The 18,370-nt window shown below is 40.7% G+C and overlaps 1 protein-coding gene across 2 annotated transcripts in view; it reads right to left on the bottom strand.

Annotated features, from left to right (window-relative positions):
• Positions 1-17,253, bottom strand: part of LRP5 (LDL receptor related protein 5) — a 227,527-nt gene extending 210,274 nt beyond the window's left edge. For both annotated transcript variants that reach the window (XM_075928318.1, XM_075928319.1), the window contains exon 1: positions 16,997-17,253. In XM_075928318.1, coding sequence (XP_075784433.1) covers positions 16,997-17,075 — 79 coding nt within the window. In that variant the 5' untranslated portion in view covers positions 17,076-17,253. The remainder of the gene's footprint in view (positions 1-16,996) is intronic.
• Positions 17,254-18,370: the final 1,117 nt, after the last annotated feature.

The raw sequence follows: 18,370 nt of genomic DNA, 5'->3' as shown, positions 1-18,370 counted from the left end.
TTCCTCTCTGCAATCACAGATGTGTGCACATGCTCCCCTCCGCCCACCTGTGACTGTCCTATTCTGGAGTGCAAGCCAGGCATTTACAATTACAAAATTCTACTTCCTCCACCACGTGGGAGGAGTCTTGTAAAATTCAGTACACTACTCATACCTCTCAATAAAGGAGCAGCCCAGGACAGTGGGGCTAAGCTGGAGTATAATATGAAGTCGTAATCCAGAACACAATAGGTGACAGATCATATTTTTAGCCTATCACCCTCCTCCACAGGAGCCCTTTTCTGCCTATGCCTCAAGTAAACATGCACAGGCTTTTCCTCAGTAGTAGTTCATGGTCTCCTAAATTGTTATAAGGCTTTACTGATTCAGTGAGGCTCTGCAGGTAACATGGGTTACGCAAGGAGCAATAATCGCAGTTAGCAGACGTGACCCAAAAGTAAAAACCATGCCAGTATTCACTAGAGGGCAAGAGGCTACGTCAAGTCCTCTCTCAACTTGTAACATATATTTTTTAAAATCCACACTGGTGTATGGTTGTACATAAGAACGGCCATACTGGATCAGACCAAAGGTCCATCCATCCCACTATCCTGTCTTCCAACAGTGGCCAATGCCAGATACTCCAAAGGGAGTGAACAGAATACAGAATCATCACGTAATTCCTCTCCTGTCACCCATTTCTAGTTTCTAACAAACAGAGGCTAGCGACACCATTCCTACGCATCCTGGCTAATAGCCTCTGATGGACCTAAAATCCAAGATTTCACCTAGCTCTTTCTTGAACCCTGTTAAAGTCCTAATCTTCACAACATCCTCTGGCAAGCAGTTCTACAGGTTGACTGTGTGCTCCATGAAGAAAAACTTCCTTTTCTTTGTTTTAAACCTGCTACCTATTAATTTCCTTTGGTGACCCCTAGTTCTTATGTTATTGGAACAAGTAAATAAAGTTCCCTTATTCACTTTTTCCACTCTAGTCATCATTTTATAGACCTCTATCATATCCCCCCTTAGGGTACGTCTAGACTACATGCCTCTGTCAACAGAGGCATGTAGATTAGGCTACCAGACATAGGAAAATGAAGCGGCGATTTAAATAATCGCCGCTTCATTTAAATTTACATGGCTGCCGCGCTGAGCCGACAAACAGCTGATCAGCTGTTTGTCGGCTCAGCGCGGCAGCCATGTAAATTTAAATGAAACGGCGATTATTTAAATCGCCGCTTTATTTTCCTATGTCTGGTAGCCTAATCTACATGTCTCTGGCGACAGAGGCATGTAGTCAAGACGTACCCTTAGTCTCCTCTTTCCTAAGATGAAAAGTCCAAGTCTTTTTAATCTCTCTTCACATGGGACCCGTTCCAAACCCTAATCAGTTTTGTTGCCCTTTCCTTAACCTTTTCCAATGCCAATATATCTTTTTTGAGATGAGGTGACCACATCTGTTCGCAGTATTCAAGATGTGGGCGCACAATGGTTTTATATAGAGGTAATAAGATATTCTCTGTCTTATTCTCTATCCCTTTTTTAATGATTCCTAACATTGTTTGCTTTTTTGACTGCTTCTGCACATTAAGTTTTCAGAGAACTATCCACAATGATACCAAGATCCCCCTCTTGAGTAGCTGAAGCTAAATTAGTCCCCATCATATTGTACGTGTAGTTTGGATTGTTTTTTCCAATGTGTATTACTTTACATTTATCAACATTAAATTTCATTTGCCATTTTGTTGCCCAATCTCTTAGTTTCGTGACATCTTTTTTAAGTTCTTCACAGTCTACTTTGGTCTTAACTATCTTGAGTTTAGTGTCATCTACAAATTTTGCCACTTCACTGTTTACCCCTTTCTCCAGATCTTCTATTAAGGATGTTACATTTTGATTAAATGGCTAACTGAATAGCCCCAAAGATGTTGCTATACTTCAAAAGCAAAAGTGCTGCAGAGAGCACGGGGCCAGTGGGGAACTCAAGCAGTCCCCTGCTGGCCCTGTGCTCCATGTCACTTTTCAAAGCAGCAGCACCACATGGAGCCTGGGGTCAGCTGGGGACACAGAATCCGCAGCTAACCCCGGGCTCCATACAGTGCTGCCATTTTGAAACGCTGCGTGCAGTCCGGCCCAGCCTGGGCTGCATGCAGCATTTCAAAGCGTCAGCACTGCATGGAGCCCAGGGTCTGTACCTGGGCTCAGTGCTGCCGCTTTGAAGCACTCTCTCCTCTCCCGCCTCAGAGACAGCAGTGGGGAGGCTGTAGGGGGGAAGAAGGGAGGAGGAGCTTGTGTGTAACTGGGACGGTTAACTAATGAGCCTAGACTCATCGGTTAATTGTGTACACAGCTACACTTTCATATCCCTAGTCTGGGGGAGGGGGGAGAGGAATCAAGGGATTCTACTCCAGGCAGGGGACCTGTAACCCTCGAAGTTTGTCTTCAGCCCCAGCAGGTGGTTGGGGCTCTGACTTCAGCCCCAGACCCCAGTAAATCTAATCCAACCCTGGCAACCTCATTAAAATAGGGTCACAACCAAAAGTTTGAGAACCACTGCTCTATTCTACAAGATTAATGCACTAAAAGCAAGCAATGGCCCATAGTCAAGTGATGCATTTTGTCATGAACTCTGAAGGTCAGTTACTGTGGACCTTTGCAGGTTGTCAGACAGCATCAAAAGCAGACACATTTCACTAAGAACATCTTACCCTCATCTTCAAGGGTGTGCAACTAAGTACATGCACCAAGGATTCTTTCGCTGATCACAGCAGATGCACTGATCTGAATAACTAGCAATCATGAACCAATTTATAACCAACGCTGAATAGCAGAATAGACCAAACTCATGAAGATAAGTCTGTATACAGTGCCCATGCTCCTGCAGTATGCTCGTTAGGTTAGAGCATATTTCCATGGGGAAATTACTGAAATCAATTATTTAGGAATACCTTCCCAGAGAAGCTTCCAGTGTAAGAGTGCCTTTTTGTGATTTAACTTAATCCGCTTCTAAAGTTGATTTCTAAATTGCAAGATGTTACTAAATAGATGACAAAAGAACCTGTTAAAAAAATCAAGATACCCTCTAGCTATTGTAATTTGCTTTAGAGAAAAACAAATTCCTTTATGTATCCAGATGACACTGATCCTCCGGAGGCTGCATATTTGTGGTATGGCACAATCCTTACCTAAATCTATCAAATATATTCTGGATTAGCCTGGCAACATTTAAACATAGGCAATTGCCATTGAAGCCAATAAAAAATTGGTGTAAATAAGAACTCTATGATCAGGAACCAGAATAATTTGGGGCTCTAAATTGGCTGTGTTATTTCTAGGCTCACACACGGTCTTACTCCTGCTCTACTGTTTTCAAAATAGAGAACAAATCTCCACATCCTCACTCATCACCCACTAAAACTTCCTTTAAAATATCAGATTCAGGTAATAATCAAGTGAGAGACCAACAGTTACAGAGATTCCAACATTCACTGTTGGGAGAAAATAAGAAATGGCTTGCATTAAGGATGTGAATGGTTAACTGGTTAACAGGTGATACTTACTGGTTATAGTTAACCAGTGTGGGCAGGGAGCTGCTCCAGTCCAGCCCCACAGGTTGCTCCAGCCTGGCCTCAACAGCCCCCACCTACTCCCATTGAATTGTTTAACCAGTTAACTAATTTAAACAGGATTTTACATCCCTAACTTACATCAGTCTTGAGCTCTCTGCAGTCATAAACCACCATAAACCACCATAAACTCTGCTTGCAGACTCACTTATTCTAACAAATCAGAAGGGATGCAACATGAAAGCAAGGCTGTGCAGAGTCATGCTACACATATCTTATCAGAAGATTTTTTATTTGGTGTGTATTTGTAATGTGAGATAAAAAAATATTTACTTCATTTATAGCACTTTTTATTAGTAGATCTCAAAGCACTTTTCAGGAGTATCATTTAAATATCATCCCATTTTACAGAAAAAGAAATTGAGGCACAGAGAGAGGAAACACATGCCCAACATCATCTAGCAGGCCAGGATCAGAGCTAGGAAAAGAACAGATATCCCTCAAGTCCATAGGAGGCAACATTGTACTTATTAAAGATTATGAATTGAAGACTAAGAGAAGGGTTGGAATGCTGGCCAAAAATTGTCTTGGGAGAAGGGGGAGGTTGTTCAAAGCATTGACATCATGCAACAAAACAAAACCTTGGAGTGGGAAAAAATATTTGACAAAAGGCCTCAAGTTGAAGGTGCACAAGTACTAGCAGCCCTCTTCCAAAAAGCATCTCCTCCTTGTTTTATCCAACTGAGAATATGTCTACTCTTCTGGTGGATCGATGCTGCAGAGATTGATCAATGGAGGAGAGGGGTCAATTTAGTGGCTTTGACCTGCTCGATCGCAGTACTCCACCAGAAGAAGAAGCTTAAGGTAAATTGATGGCAGAGTTTTTCCCATCAACTCAGTGTAGACACCACAATAAATCAACCTACGGTCAATTCTACATTATCCCCTTAGCTGCAGTTGTGTAACTTATGTCGTTTTTAACCCACAGTGTAGACTAGCACTGATTCTAATCCAGTCAGTTTAAGGTCAAGTCCAACATATTAAGAAAGTTGTGTTGCTACGTCAGGTTATTTACAACACTGCTAGGCATAAATGTATAAAAATAAAGTGGGAATAAAGTGGTTTGGTAGCATGTTTTAGCTCTAAGTAATGATCAGTCTTTTTAAGTAAAAGCCCGGCATTTTCCCAGTTAATTGGCTTATATAGAATCTCTCCAGTTTGCACAAAATGACTGCAAGATTTATCAAAACACTGACATTTGCAAACACCAGAATGATGCAAGTACTAGCAGGCCGCTGCCACATAAGTTTTGCAATCACCATTCTGGATTTGTTTCATTGCAGGAGAGAAAAGTTCACTCCAAAGCAGCTGTCTCTCTCTCTCTTTTTATTTAAAAAAAAAAAAAAAAAAAAAAAGCCTGTTGGGAGGAGAAAAAAAGGCACAAATAGCAGTTAGGTGCCCAATTCTTGACCGTTTGTAAAATGTCTCACTTGTGTTTCATTTTTCAGTTCCAAAGGTTGATTTGGTAATCATGATCAGTGGAAATAATTAGAGTAAGGAAAAGATTTCAGAATGAAAACATTCAACACATTTAGTCTTTTTGGCCACAAGATGTTCATGAACTAACAGTGATTTTCCTGAATGTATTCACTGTTTGTAGACATTGTGAAATCATTTCTACAAACAAGTCATGGGTTACAGATTGTTTGTGAGCTGGCCAGATTTCTGTGAATGCAATTCAAGCGGTGTAGACTAGTTCACCTTTCCGTTCCCTGATCAGATGAGCACAATTCTTACAAATCATCAATTCCAAGTGTTCTGTGCTCACTTGCATCTTGCTGTTTTGTGCATGTTACCTTCCAATAATATCATTAGCTACAATGTTGATAGAAACCAAAATGCAGGAAGACAATGCATTCATATGAAATCAATTAAACAACCCACTTCTTTTTGAAGAAGGGGGTTTCTATTGTTCACATCCAGTTAAAGCAATGGCCAAATATACATTTTACAGCTGGAAATACAGCATTCAAAGAGACACACAGAGAAGGCTCTTCTTCTGTTCGCAGATTCCAAAGCAGGAGCTGCCACCTAGTGTAGTGGAGTTTTGCAACTCCCTCAGGGAACACTAGATCTGAATTTTCTGGACAGGATGAAATGAAGATCCAGGCTCAGTGAATTTTGGAAAGGAGGGAGACTTGCAAACCAGTAAAGTGCAATGTATGAAGGTTTCACTGGTTTTTCTTTTGGGCTGTGTCTAGATTGCAGGGTTTTTTCGAAAAAAGTAGCCTTTTTTCGAAAAAAATTCACCTGCGTCTAGACTACAGCCACATTTTCGAAATTAAATGGAAAGAACGCGGTTTTTCTTTCGACGGTGGTACTCCTCATTTCACGAGGAAGAACACCTTTTTTCGAAAGTGCTCTTTCGAAAAAAGGCGTTCTTGAATGCAAACAGGGCTTTTTCGAAAGAGAGCATCCAGACTGCCAGGGTGCTCTCCTTCGAAATAGCGGCTTGCTTTTTCAAAAGTACTGCTTGCAGTCTAGACGCTCTTTTTCGAAAGAGGCTTGCAGTCTAGACGTAGCCTTGTCGTCTCCATCCTAGCTAATACAGCTACATACATTGCAGAAATTAAAATTCTTTTCAGGAGCATTTTTTTTTTGCATCTTCTCTCTCATTTGGGAACAAGAATGCCCAAATTGCAGTTTAATCTGCCATACACCAACATTTACACAAAATGTTCAGATAAGCTATCAATACAGATTTCCAAGACTAATCAATTTTTCCTCTTAGATAAAACTCTTGTTTAATACATTATACCTAAGGCAGGCGGGGCCTAACTGTGACAAAACCCCAAAGGAAGGAGCCACAATTATTCATGCTGGAAAGTTAAAACCGTAGGACATAATTCCCTGCAGCATAGATTGCTCTCTCTCTAGCCTCAGTTTCATGATTATTTCTGAGCAGATCATTTTTAACAATGAAAATGGACACCAATTTTGTGTAGAACATAGGTAACTTCGGGCCAAAGACGAGTGATGCACCTTGAAATGAGCTAGAGTTAAGAGACATGTCACACCTTATTTAAAACACTAAAAATATTCCTAAAAATTGAAGCTTCAGGAGCTGCTTTAAATATCCACTTTATTATTATGAGTGGTTTATAATAAACTGGACAAAAATTTTACCTTCTAGCAAATAAAGGATCAGTGTTTTCCAATTCAGCTGCTGCAAAAATTAGGCAAAACAACATTCTGATTTTGTATTCACCTACTGCAGCTAAGAAAAAATATTAAGCATGCAATGCACGCAGTCCCTTATGTCAGAATTACAGGTCAGCAGTATTTGGGTTATTACCTTTCACCCTTCATGAGTTAACTGTTCCAGCAAAAGTACAAGACTGAATGAAGTTTGTTCCATATTCTCAGTTTCTTATTCAAAGGCCAAACTAATTTTTTAATGTGTCCAATATGTTAATATAGAATTCTATTGGCTAGGATACGAAAGGCGCAGACAAGCCTCCGCTTCTACCTGGTAGAGCTGCCTCTTCTCTTAATTTGAATTATGAACAGAGATGTGTAGATACATATGTGACAAAATGTTTGGGGTAACCCCACATGATACAGCCCTATGATCATTAGACTGACACGTAGCTGGCACATGTCACTCCCTGAACCCAAAGTTTTATGCCTGCACAAAATGCCACCCCATATCCCACCACCTGCACTTTCCTTGGACTCCTTGAAAAAGGAACAGACTATAAATGACAAAATACAGTAAAACTCCAATAGTCCGGCACTCCTGATAGTCCGGCATCAAAATGGCAAGAACCTAGTGAGTGAGCTTCGGCAAAAAATGAGTCACAAGGTAACAGCAGCAGCAGCAGCAGCTGAACTGAGCAAAAAGGGTAAAAAAAAAAAAGCTTAAAAAAACTAAAACATTACAGTATACTGTATGAAGTATGTACAATAAAAAGGGTTAAGAACACTTTATATACAGTATACAGTATATAAAATCATCTTATAGTACCTCCTGATAGTCCAGCATATCTGATAATCCGGCACCACCTAGGTCCCATAGGTTCCGGATTATCGGAATTCTACTGTACCTTTCAGGTTACCTCAGATGATATCTGCACAATTATCCAGCAGACCCCAGAACATGACACTCTTTAGAGTGAGGGTTCACTTAGGCCACTGTCATGCACCATTTACAGAGTCTGAAGCTCTGACCAATGTAATGGCCATACAGATAAGTTTCATTTACACATCAGGTTAAATGGTGTTGCTTATTCAAGCATCATTCAAAATGGAAAGGGACAATCCTGGCACAGAAACAAAGCTTTGGCTCAGGAGAGCCATGCATTTCCCAAGTCTCTTTGGAATAGATCGACCTCCGTGTGGACAGACCACTTGGGTAGACCTAAAAGGGACCTTTTCGTTTCTGTAGATTGAAACCCTAGCTCCTTATTGAAACGTCATTTACAACATGAAGTGATAGAGAATCAGTGCATGACAGACCAATCCTGTGCATACAAATGAAGCTCTGAATCAAGGTGTGGCATACATGGGAATCTTCAGAATGATCAAATAATTGTGTAGATGAAGCACTGGAAGGACCCAGAAAATATTTAGTCACTGATAGCCAATTCCTTACCGGAGGTTCTGCAAAATGGAAGGTGCAAGGGTGCATTCTGGACAAAAACAAAATTTAGTGGCAGGGACTGATACATGTCAGCTACTTCAAAGAGGTGTAACCGTTGCAGGGGCATGTCGGTTGGGGTGACCTCAGAGGCATTTTGTCCTATACATCACACAAAACACAGTTCCTTATTCAAAGAGCATCTGCAAAATGTGGAGCAAGAGTGTCAGCATTTTGTGCTGATATATAGCTTTGGATCTGAAAGCGCATGTGTCAGCTACTTCAGAACACTATCGGCCACAAGCGTGGGTTAACCCAATATGTATTTTATTACTCACATTCAGACAAAACTTAGATCTTTATTCAGGAAGAATCGGCAAAATGGTAGGTGGGGCGTGTAACACGCAGCAGTTAATTTAGAACAGTCTAATTCTCACAGGGATATGAGACTCACAGGGAGATCCAGAGGTATTCTGTCATTCATATGTACCCAACTCTCAGTTACTTTTTCAGAGTAAGAAACGTGTACACTATCTGGTATTGAGATCTTGTCTGCACACCAGGAAAAGAGTAGTATTCTAAAACTGAATCTCATTTTATTTTAGTGCCATTTCTGAGAACAATCTCAAATAACTGATAATTTGTTAAGAAATTCGGCTTTTGACTAAGGAACTAACCTCAGCCTTGTGTCATAAGCCCATTCTAATTTCAAACTTTCTAGATTAGGTCTTCTCTCATAGAAATATTTTCAAATTGGTGTGTTTACTTTTAAAATTAGGGAAGTTCCAATGTACGCATGTAAAACTCAAATATCTTTTATTTAAAAATATCAACATGTGCAGGTAGGGAACGCAAACATTTCTGTATTTTCAAAGCCAAACAAAATACTGAGTTTTCAAAAGCATACAGAATTGTTATAGCACACAATACAGATTCTAGATAGTACTGTTTAACATATGAGAACATTTGTTGACATGATATTCCATAAAAGCTCTAAAGCCAGGTCAATAATCCACTGATTACAGAAGTGCCATACACATTTCCATGGAGATTTGCCCGCTCCCCCATTTCTTTTTCGTTGCTTTAAACTAGTATTGACATAGAAGAAAAGAAATGAATATGTACCAAATTGTGTTCTAGCCTTACCAACCCACAGAAACCAAGAAGTACAGTTAGTGCTCCCATTCTGTCTTCCGTATTTCCCCACTGTCCCTAGCTTTGGAAATGTGTACTGGACACAACACTGGGCTGCCTCCGACTTTTTCAAATCCAAAATGTAACAAGTTACAATCAGGAGAAAATTGAAACCATGGGCCAAAAAGTTCTGTCTTCAGCTACACCCATCCTTTAACTCCAAATCTCTCTCTGCTTTTGTAGGCTAAGATTCAAAAATCCCCTTACCGTGGCTGTAATTCCGTTACCATCATGTCAATCAGGTACATGTAAAAGTGCAGATAAGTTATGTATGTAAATTAATATCCACTTATTTAAACCGCAATAATATTGTGTAATTTCAATCATCTTATATCTACAAATAACTTTATAGGAGGAACAAAAGACATGGAATCATCAGCAGGATATATTATGGAACACTAAAATATCAAACAGCCAAATTCTGCCCTGCTTACTCAGAAAAAACTTCTACTGAAATGGAACCCCCAAAATTAGTAGCTAAATACTTTTTGTGTGACTGTGCCTACAGTATTTGCCTCTGGGCAGATTGGAAAATTAATCCCATTTTATCATATTTTCCCTACTTTACTGCACAAAGTAAGTGATAAGATTTTTAATCTTCTGGTTTTCGCAACAGAAATAAAGTTAAATTTTTAAAAACTAGCCATCCCTACCCCAAAATAAATACTATTTTATTTGATTTTTCAAGACAGGTTTGAAACAATACTTTTTCACACCTATAATAAATGACTAATTTAGCAAAGGTGCATGATCTAATTAGCCTGGGCAGGAGAATAGGTACTCCCAAATTCTAATCCTGGCTCTTAACCCAGGGTATGTCCACACACGGGCAGTCAATGTAAAGTCTAACTTGATGAGACATTCCTGGTTCACGCGCAAGCACTCAGACTACGTCTACACTGAACAGTTATTTTAAGCTATTCCAGAATAGTTATTCCGAAATAGCACGTCTATACTGCAGGGAAGCCTAAAAATTAGTCTGAGAGAGGCTTCCCTAATGTAGACGTGCTATCTCGATTTAGAGCCCCAGGAAGAATAACTTAGAATGGCCCTGGTGAGGGGCTATTTTGAAATAGCAGAAGTGGAGCATCTACACACACCATATTTTGAAATAGCTATTTCGGAAGAGACTATAAAAATTCTTCATGGAATGATGTTTACAACAGTTGGAATAAGTCATACGATATTTCAAAATTATTTCAAAATAATGGAATGGCTGCGTAGACACTTGCATAGTTATTTCAGAATAACGGCCGTTATTCCAAAATAACTTTGCTGTGTAGACACACCCTCAAAGAGCTAGCAAAATAAAGCAGAAGTATAGCTGCTGTAACAGCAAAAGTTGTGGGAAGGACTAGCTGCCCAAGTACAATCCAGCCAAAGATCCTAGTTACTTACTTGGCTGGGTAGTCCTACCTGCTACTACAGCTACACTTCTATTTTTAGTAAGCTATCTAAAAGATCACTGCTAAAGCAGTTATGACTCAAGATGGAATTTACTCCTGTGTAAGATATATCCACAGACAGCCTCTATACAGCTTTAGATGAATCATATAACCTGCCTTCCTCAGTTTCTCTACTTGTAAGAGGAAGAGAATATCCTTATCTCAGAGGGGTACTTAGGATCAGTTAATATTTATACAGCACTTTGAAAATGTTAAGTGCAAAGTATTATTCAGTAACTGCTATTGTAACATTAAGCCACAGCAGTGTGGGCAGTAGCCATTACAAATACATACTCCTGGGGCATTCAACTACCAGACAAATACACCACTAACTCTCCTCCAGCCCACCCCTGATTTTATGAACCCCAATCTTACAATCAGTTATACAATAAAACATGGGGATGGGCAATCGCATGACAAAAGGATGCAGATGAAGAAAAAACATCCCTTCACTTTCTGAAGCATTCGCAAACCTTTTGCAGAGGTTTGAAGGACAAGAAACCAGCAGTGCAGTGCACCCTACCACAACTTAGGCACCATACCAACAGTCACTTTGTGAAGTCATAATTTTATGAATTTTTTGATGTTATGAACACCTTAATCCCCAGTTAGTTGATAAAATAGTAGTTCTACTATATTGGAACTGCTGTTGGGGCTAATCGTTGTAATATGCCTTCTTACTGTTGCATTTTAATTAAAATGTAACATGATAGTTGTTTACACAATGGAGTCTTCCACAATGAGCCTATGTGGAGATATGTTATATTGATTTAAAAATGGTTATAATGGTTTCCCCAAATTTAGAAGGAACAGCTGACCTGCTATCAATCAAGTTCATAAGTGATTTAACAAAACACCCAAAAGTCACATTGGGGTTCAACTAAATCAGTTGAAGAATCACATCATTAGTCAAACTGTGTGTCTGCACACTGGCCATGCCTATGAAACATCCCAGCTAGCAAATGAAGAATACACAAACAGAAAAACTGTAGCGAGAAGTTAGAGCCCTTGTCTATTAACTTTTTCTCCAACCCCACACCCTAAACACAGAATCTTTAAAGTTCTTTGGAGCTCCTCAGTAGCTTTTTGTGGCCCAACAGCCACTGAGCAAGACTGAGATCTGATTGTTAATAAACACACACACAAAAAACTCAAAAGCTAGAGGGCAATTTACGACTCTTCTTTTTACAATTCTCCCTTACCCCAGCTGTCTCACCATCCATGCACCCCTAAAGCTACCTGTATTATCCTTTGCCTCTGCCCTTAGTTTTCCCCGGTCTTACATAACAGATCTAGGGCTTTCCATAAGTATTTTTACATTTATGAAGCCTTAGCTGTGGAATCTGTCAGGAAAGTGTACATATCTGTCACATCAAAAAGGGCTAAATGTCCAATTACCATGTGGCTTTGGCCATCTAACAACCCCAGCCAATATGCTAATTATTTGTTCACTTCATATGTTTCTGGACACATTTTGCTTGAAGTAACACAGCAGTCCCAAGTCAGAAAGGAAACTCAACCACACACTTTGACTTTCTAAGCACAATACTACCCTCATTTTGTGTTGAATGCCATCACATATTTACTGGCCTCTGGTACAAATGAGTTGTACTCTACCTGCATTCTTTAGGTGAAACGCCCATTGATATCACACACAGATCTAGAGTACACAATTACAACCATGTTTCTTTGAACTGTTTTTAACGCTTTGTTTTCTCAGCCTTAACGCCTCCCCTGAGAAATTCTACACTTGCAGAAGTAAAAGACCTTGAATGTTTAATAACTCCAAGGCCAAAAGTAAGGAAAAATTGTAAGAGGTAATTTTCTTGCTCTATATTATGAGAAATTCTGCATGAGTAAATGAGAATCAAGTCAGCATCAAGTCAGTTGAAGTGGTACTGTATATTCATATAAAACATCTTACATGAATCTAAAAAAAAATAAAATATTATTTCCATTAAAAATTCAAAACTACAAAATGATAAACCAACTACACACCAATGGGTAGGCTGCACTTCAATATTATAAAACATTAATAGCCTGTAGATATTACAAGTGGTGATAACTAAGAGCACAATGTTTTTATAAACAACCAATTTGCTCTATTTGTCATACAATTGCACTGAACTTCATGAAAACAAGACATGAATGTCCTGAAGTTAGTACAAATCTACAGGTTGTTTAAAATTCAAACCTTGATTTATAAACAAGAAGGACTGAATGGGCAACAATGTCTACGCAGATAAGAGCTAAAACTGTTGAGAAAGCCGTTCAACACTGCAAGCTGCAGTGGTGAAATTCATGCTAGGACATTGACCTAATGCATTCCCCCTGTTCTGAAGTATTGGTGCAATGTGTCATATTGATTTATGCACTATGCACACATTCATGTTGAGTAATTTTAAAGCATCCAGAACCAACAGATGAAGTCATACTTCAAACTGATGCTTAAACTTTTAGAAGGATGGACAATTAAAGTCATTATCCTTTGTCTGCAAAAAGTCGTTAGAGCACTCTTAAAATATTAGAATGATAAACTTTATAGTTAAGTCTAAACATTTTCTTCCTTATTCATTCAACAACAGCCCTTTTGTATTACGTCGGTTACTAAAGCATTTATGAAGGAAGCCTGGTATTCCAACAGAATAATGTACATTGAAATGGCACTGAAACTCAGATGAAGATTCCCACATAGTTTCTCTCCCTGCAATATTCTGTAACAAAGCCAAGATCTGTCATATTGTAATTTGGCTGCAATATATGTGCTTAATTAGTTTTAGGGTGTAATTGACAATACGTACACTATGTTATGTCTATATTCAAATATATATTTGATTCCCATAAGATATGTTCTCAGATCTATGCAAACTCTTCTTTGATCACAAGAGACTCTTTATTTTTCTCGAGAGAGAAGAACTCATGTATTTTAGTAGCAAGCAACAGTTCATAGTGATAGAAAAAAAGCTTTAAAACTAATATATATTCATAACTGTGGGGGAAATGATAGAAATTGCATACAACTGCTACGCACAAACTTTATTCCAACTACTTCCTGATTTAAAAAAAAATTCAAATGATATATACCAATTCCATAGGGCAACAAAAAATACATGAGTATTCTATGACGAGGTGGGTTAGAAGTCCTCTCCATAAAGTATTTACAGACAAGAAGAATACAGATTAATATCTCCTCTGGAAAATCCCTCCAAAGAAAAATTTCTCTTTTTAAGGAAGTGACAAAGTGCAACATTTCATTATTATTTGTTTTGTCTCCCTTGCTCACACTCACAAACATCACTTCACATGTCATGCTTTATCTTTATACTTACACTATAAGTCAACCTTGACTATTTCATATTTGAAGCAAGAACTTTACTTAAGAGGAAATCTATTTTTGTCTTTGTATATTGAAATCATGATACTTTGAACTTTTTCTAAAAGTTTATAGGGAAAAATCAAATTAAGTCCCCAATCCTTTAAACAGTTACACATCCTGCTTAACTTTAAGCAAATAAGTATTCCCATTTAACTGATCTAAGCAGATAGTCCTACTGAAGTCAATGGGATTACTCACCTGATTAAACAAAATGCAGGACAATGTAGCACTTTAAAGACTAACAAGATGGTTTATTAGATGATGAGCTTTCGTGGGCCAGACCCACTTCCTCAGATCAAATAGTGGAAGAAAATAGTCACAACCATATATACCAAAGAATACAATTTAAAAAAATGAACACATATGAAAAGGACAAATCACATTTCAGAACAGGAGGGGAATGCGGGGGGGGGGGGAGGAAGGAAGGTAAGTGTCTGTGAATTGATGATATTAGAGGTGGGGAGAGTGGGATGTCTGTGGGTCTGGCCCACGAAAGCTCATCATCTAATAAACCATCTTGTTAGTCTTTAAAGTGCTACATTGTCCTGCATTTTGCTTCAGCTACCCCAGACTAACACGGCTACATTTCTATCACTATTCACCTGATTAAAGTTACACATGCGCTGTTTACAGAATCAGGGATCTCAAGGAATAGAAGCTTAAAACAAGCTTGTTTATAAGAAGATATAACTACTTTCTCTCAAACTTTAAAAAACAAGCTTTGATCTTGTGAATTGAAAGATAATTAGTGTAATATGAACAGTGTTTGGCGGTAGTAAAATGAGCCCTATTAGCTCATTACCAAAAAAGTGCATTTGGACAAAAGGATTTTCCATGTACCGTACTCTTGATAGAAACATCTTGACTTATGCAATCATTTCTAATTTCAAAACTGAAATAAAAGATGATTAGTTGTGATTTAGGAATTGCTCACAAGTGCTCTTCTCCAACCACTTCACAAGTGAACACTACACTTGTTTACTCTTTTATAATATGTTATTTAAAAAATAAACTCTCAACAAATTATTCTAAGGCGGTAACCCCAGACTATTTCAGGGCCTCATCTTTCCCTAACAGAGTACTGTAGATTAGACTCTGTTTTCTAAAGTTCTGCATTTAAATTCAAAGTCAGCTGGGAACATGGATATCAGAGAAATGTACAGAACTGAACAACCCATAATAAGTTACTGCACAGAATGTAAAAAAGTATTTAAACATTAATTCCGAGTAGTTTAATTCTAAACATCACTAATTTTTGGAGTTACTAGTTTATGAAGAAATTTAATGTTTTGGGAGGAAAGGGACATCTCTTGTTTATCATTACAAGTGCATAAGAAGTTTTTAAATGTACAGCAATAGACAGCCCTGACTAAAATTAGAAAATTATGTCTTTGTCAAAAATTGGACAGACCTCTTATATTAAATGACACTTCTGATAATTACAGATGGTTTGAAAAAGTGGGTGACCTAATTAAAAAAATGCCCCTGAAGTGATGTTCTGATAATCTTGGTCACTTTGTTACATTTCCTAAATGACCTAGGCAATTGCAACAATTAAACCTTAGTGTACTAAGTGCTGAGGTGAAGTGTCCAAGTAGATAAGCAGCAGCAGTGGCTGTCTCTCAGTCTCTTGTGTGCAATTGGGAGTCTGCAATGGTACAAACTAAAATAGCATGCATCAAGAAAGCAGATGAGCAAATCCCAGACCCTTTTTCATGGCTGCTGAGGGGGGATTTTTTTTTTTTAATTATTATATTGTTACTTCAAAGTGCTGCTTAGAGTACTGTCAAGAGAGAAAATAACTGTCCTCATGTGGACTGTTGAGAACACAAAGCCATGCATTTGTTTTGTGCACTGAATAGAGAGAAGATTATGAACTGTTATGGGAAAGCCCCCTGCAAGTTCCAGTGCTGAAATGGGAAAGCAAAGCTTGGGAGGGAAATAAGGGCAGGCAAAAGAAAAGTGGTTCAATGCAAACTAAGGACTGAGATTTTAAAACACACAAGGTGGGGAATGGGAAGATTTCGAGTTAACGCACCTAATGATTTGAGATGGATTTATTGTGCATGAGGAGAGACCTCATGCTCAGGGACAGGAACAAACTCTGGCTGCAGTGAAGGCTGGATGTTTCTTCAGGATTTACTCTCCTCAGAAGGCTGTTTTCTCAAGTGTTACATTTCACAAGTCAAGCAAGTTTCCCCCCCCCCCCCCTTTTCAACTTTAAAAATCAGAGGGGGGAGAGAAAGCGTCTCTCCTTCCCTCCACCCCCACTCCCAACGCTGCCAAAAGTTTGATTCCGCCTGTGATTGACACCCGACACCAGCTCCTCCAAACCCCGGAGAAATCCCTGGCTGAGGCCGCACAGCATTGGGGGGGAAAAACTTTTTGCCTTGCTACTTCAAACACTCAGACACACATTTACAGAAGCCACCTTTTCGTTGATCCCCAAGGGGGAGACAGCTTTGCAGAGGGACCTACGGCCAGGAGACTCACCCCCAAAAGGGGACACACGCTCCTCGTGCCCCCTCCCAGGGGGAGACTCGCCCTCCACAGGCGCGTTTCCTCCGTCTCCCGGGAATGGAGACAAACTCCGCACAAACCACAGCAACTTGCCACGCACCCTCCTGCGCGGGATCCCCCCCGCTCCCCAGCGCCCTCCTCCCGCAGTCCCACGCCTCCCGCCTGCTGCCCCGCAGCAGCAGCAGCCCCGGCGCTGGGAAGTTTCTAAGCCCACAACAAAAGGCAGCGGCTCCCCGCGGGGCCCGGCCCGGGGCTGGCAGCGCCCCCCACTCACCGCGCAGCGAGCCCCAGTGGCACTGCAGCACGGCGGCGGCCAGCAGGAGCAGCAGCAGCGGCGGCGCCGCCGCCTCCATGTTGTGCGCCGCAGCAGCCGCCGCCGGAGCCCGCGGAGCGTCTCAGGCAGGCTCCATGCTCCGGGCGCTGCGCTCGGCTGGGAGCGGGAGGGGAGGCGCTCGCCAGAACCGCCGCCTCCTCCTCCTCCCTGCGCTCGCTGCTCTGTGCCCGGCCGCCGGCGGGGAGGGGGCGGGGAATCTTCCCTCCCGCCGCGCTCCGAGCCCGAGGAGGAGCCGAGCGCCAGGCAGCCCAGGGACCGCCCCGCCCAGTGCGGGGCAGCGCGCCCCGTCCAGCCCGGCGGCCCCCCGGCCGCTGCTGGGTCCCGCCCCCGCCAGGCAAGGGGAGACAGAGGCGGGCCCGCCCTCGTGCACGTGCAAAAGTGGGTTCCCCCCCCCCGCCCCGTCCGCGGGAGAGTCCCTTGCACAACAGTGCGCCCCACATGCGCCTCAGACACACACGGACTGACTCCTGCACGTACCCACCCTCACCCAGCATCCGTGCACATCCCACAGGAGCCGGAGTCCTCTCCGCTCACCATCACTTTGGGGGGATCATCCCCGCCTCCAGCCTCTGCCCGCTCATACAGGTGGTTAAAGAAATTGGTTCTGACTTTTTTGCCTTCAGGCCTTTTGTGCCGGTGGTTTCCTGGAGTTGTCATTCTGCCATTTTCGTCTTTCATTCCCTTGCTCCTTATCTTTCTTCCAAAGTCAGTGACTTGATTTAAAAGTGCTGCTCTAGAAGCTTGATGTTTCTCCATAGTGGCTCATTCCTTCCTTCCCCAGGAAGAACTCTGTGGGTGCATCTACATGGCACCGTAACTCAAAATAAGATACGCAATTTGAGCTACGCAATTTGAGCTACGCAAATTGTCTTTTTTTAATGCTATTTTGAAATAGATTATTTTGTCATTTGGCTCTGTCTACACAGTGCCAAATTTCAAAATAAAGCACTATTCTGAAACGTCCCTTACGCCTTGTAGAATGAGTGTTACAGGGACATCAGAATAGTGAGCCAGAAATAACAGGCTTGCTGTGAAGACATGGAATAGCTATTTCAGGATACTCTGGTATCCCGAAATAGCATTACAGTCTAAATGTAGCCTATATGCCTTGGCTCTGTATGTCTTGAACTTTATAGTTCTGTATAATAATAGGTCACTTCCACGATGCTGATAACATTAAACAATCCTAATTAAGCTCTTCTGGATGCAAGGTTGTGGTTTTGTTTTTTGTTTTTTGAAATCATATACCAGCAGCTGCTCAGTGTTGTAAGTTACTGAGGGTTCATCTACCCAGCAAAGTTTCTCCTGGGCAGA

This window comes from Pelodiscus sinensis, chromosome 4 (assembly GCF_049634645.1).
Source record: "Pelodiscus sinensis isolate JC-2024 chromosome 4, ASM4963464v1, whole genome shotgun sequence".
Lineage (NCBI taxonomy): Eukaryota > Metazoa > Chordata > Testudines > Trionychidae > Pelodiscus > Pelodiscus sinensis.
This window is presented reverse-complemented; position numbering and strand designations above follow the sequence as displayed.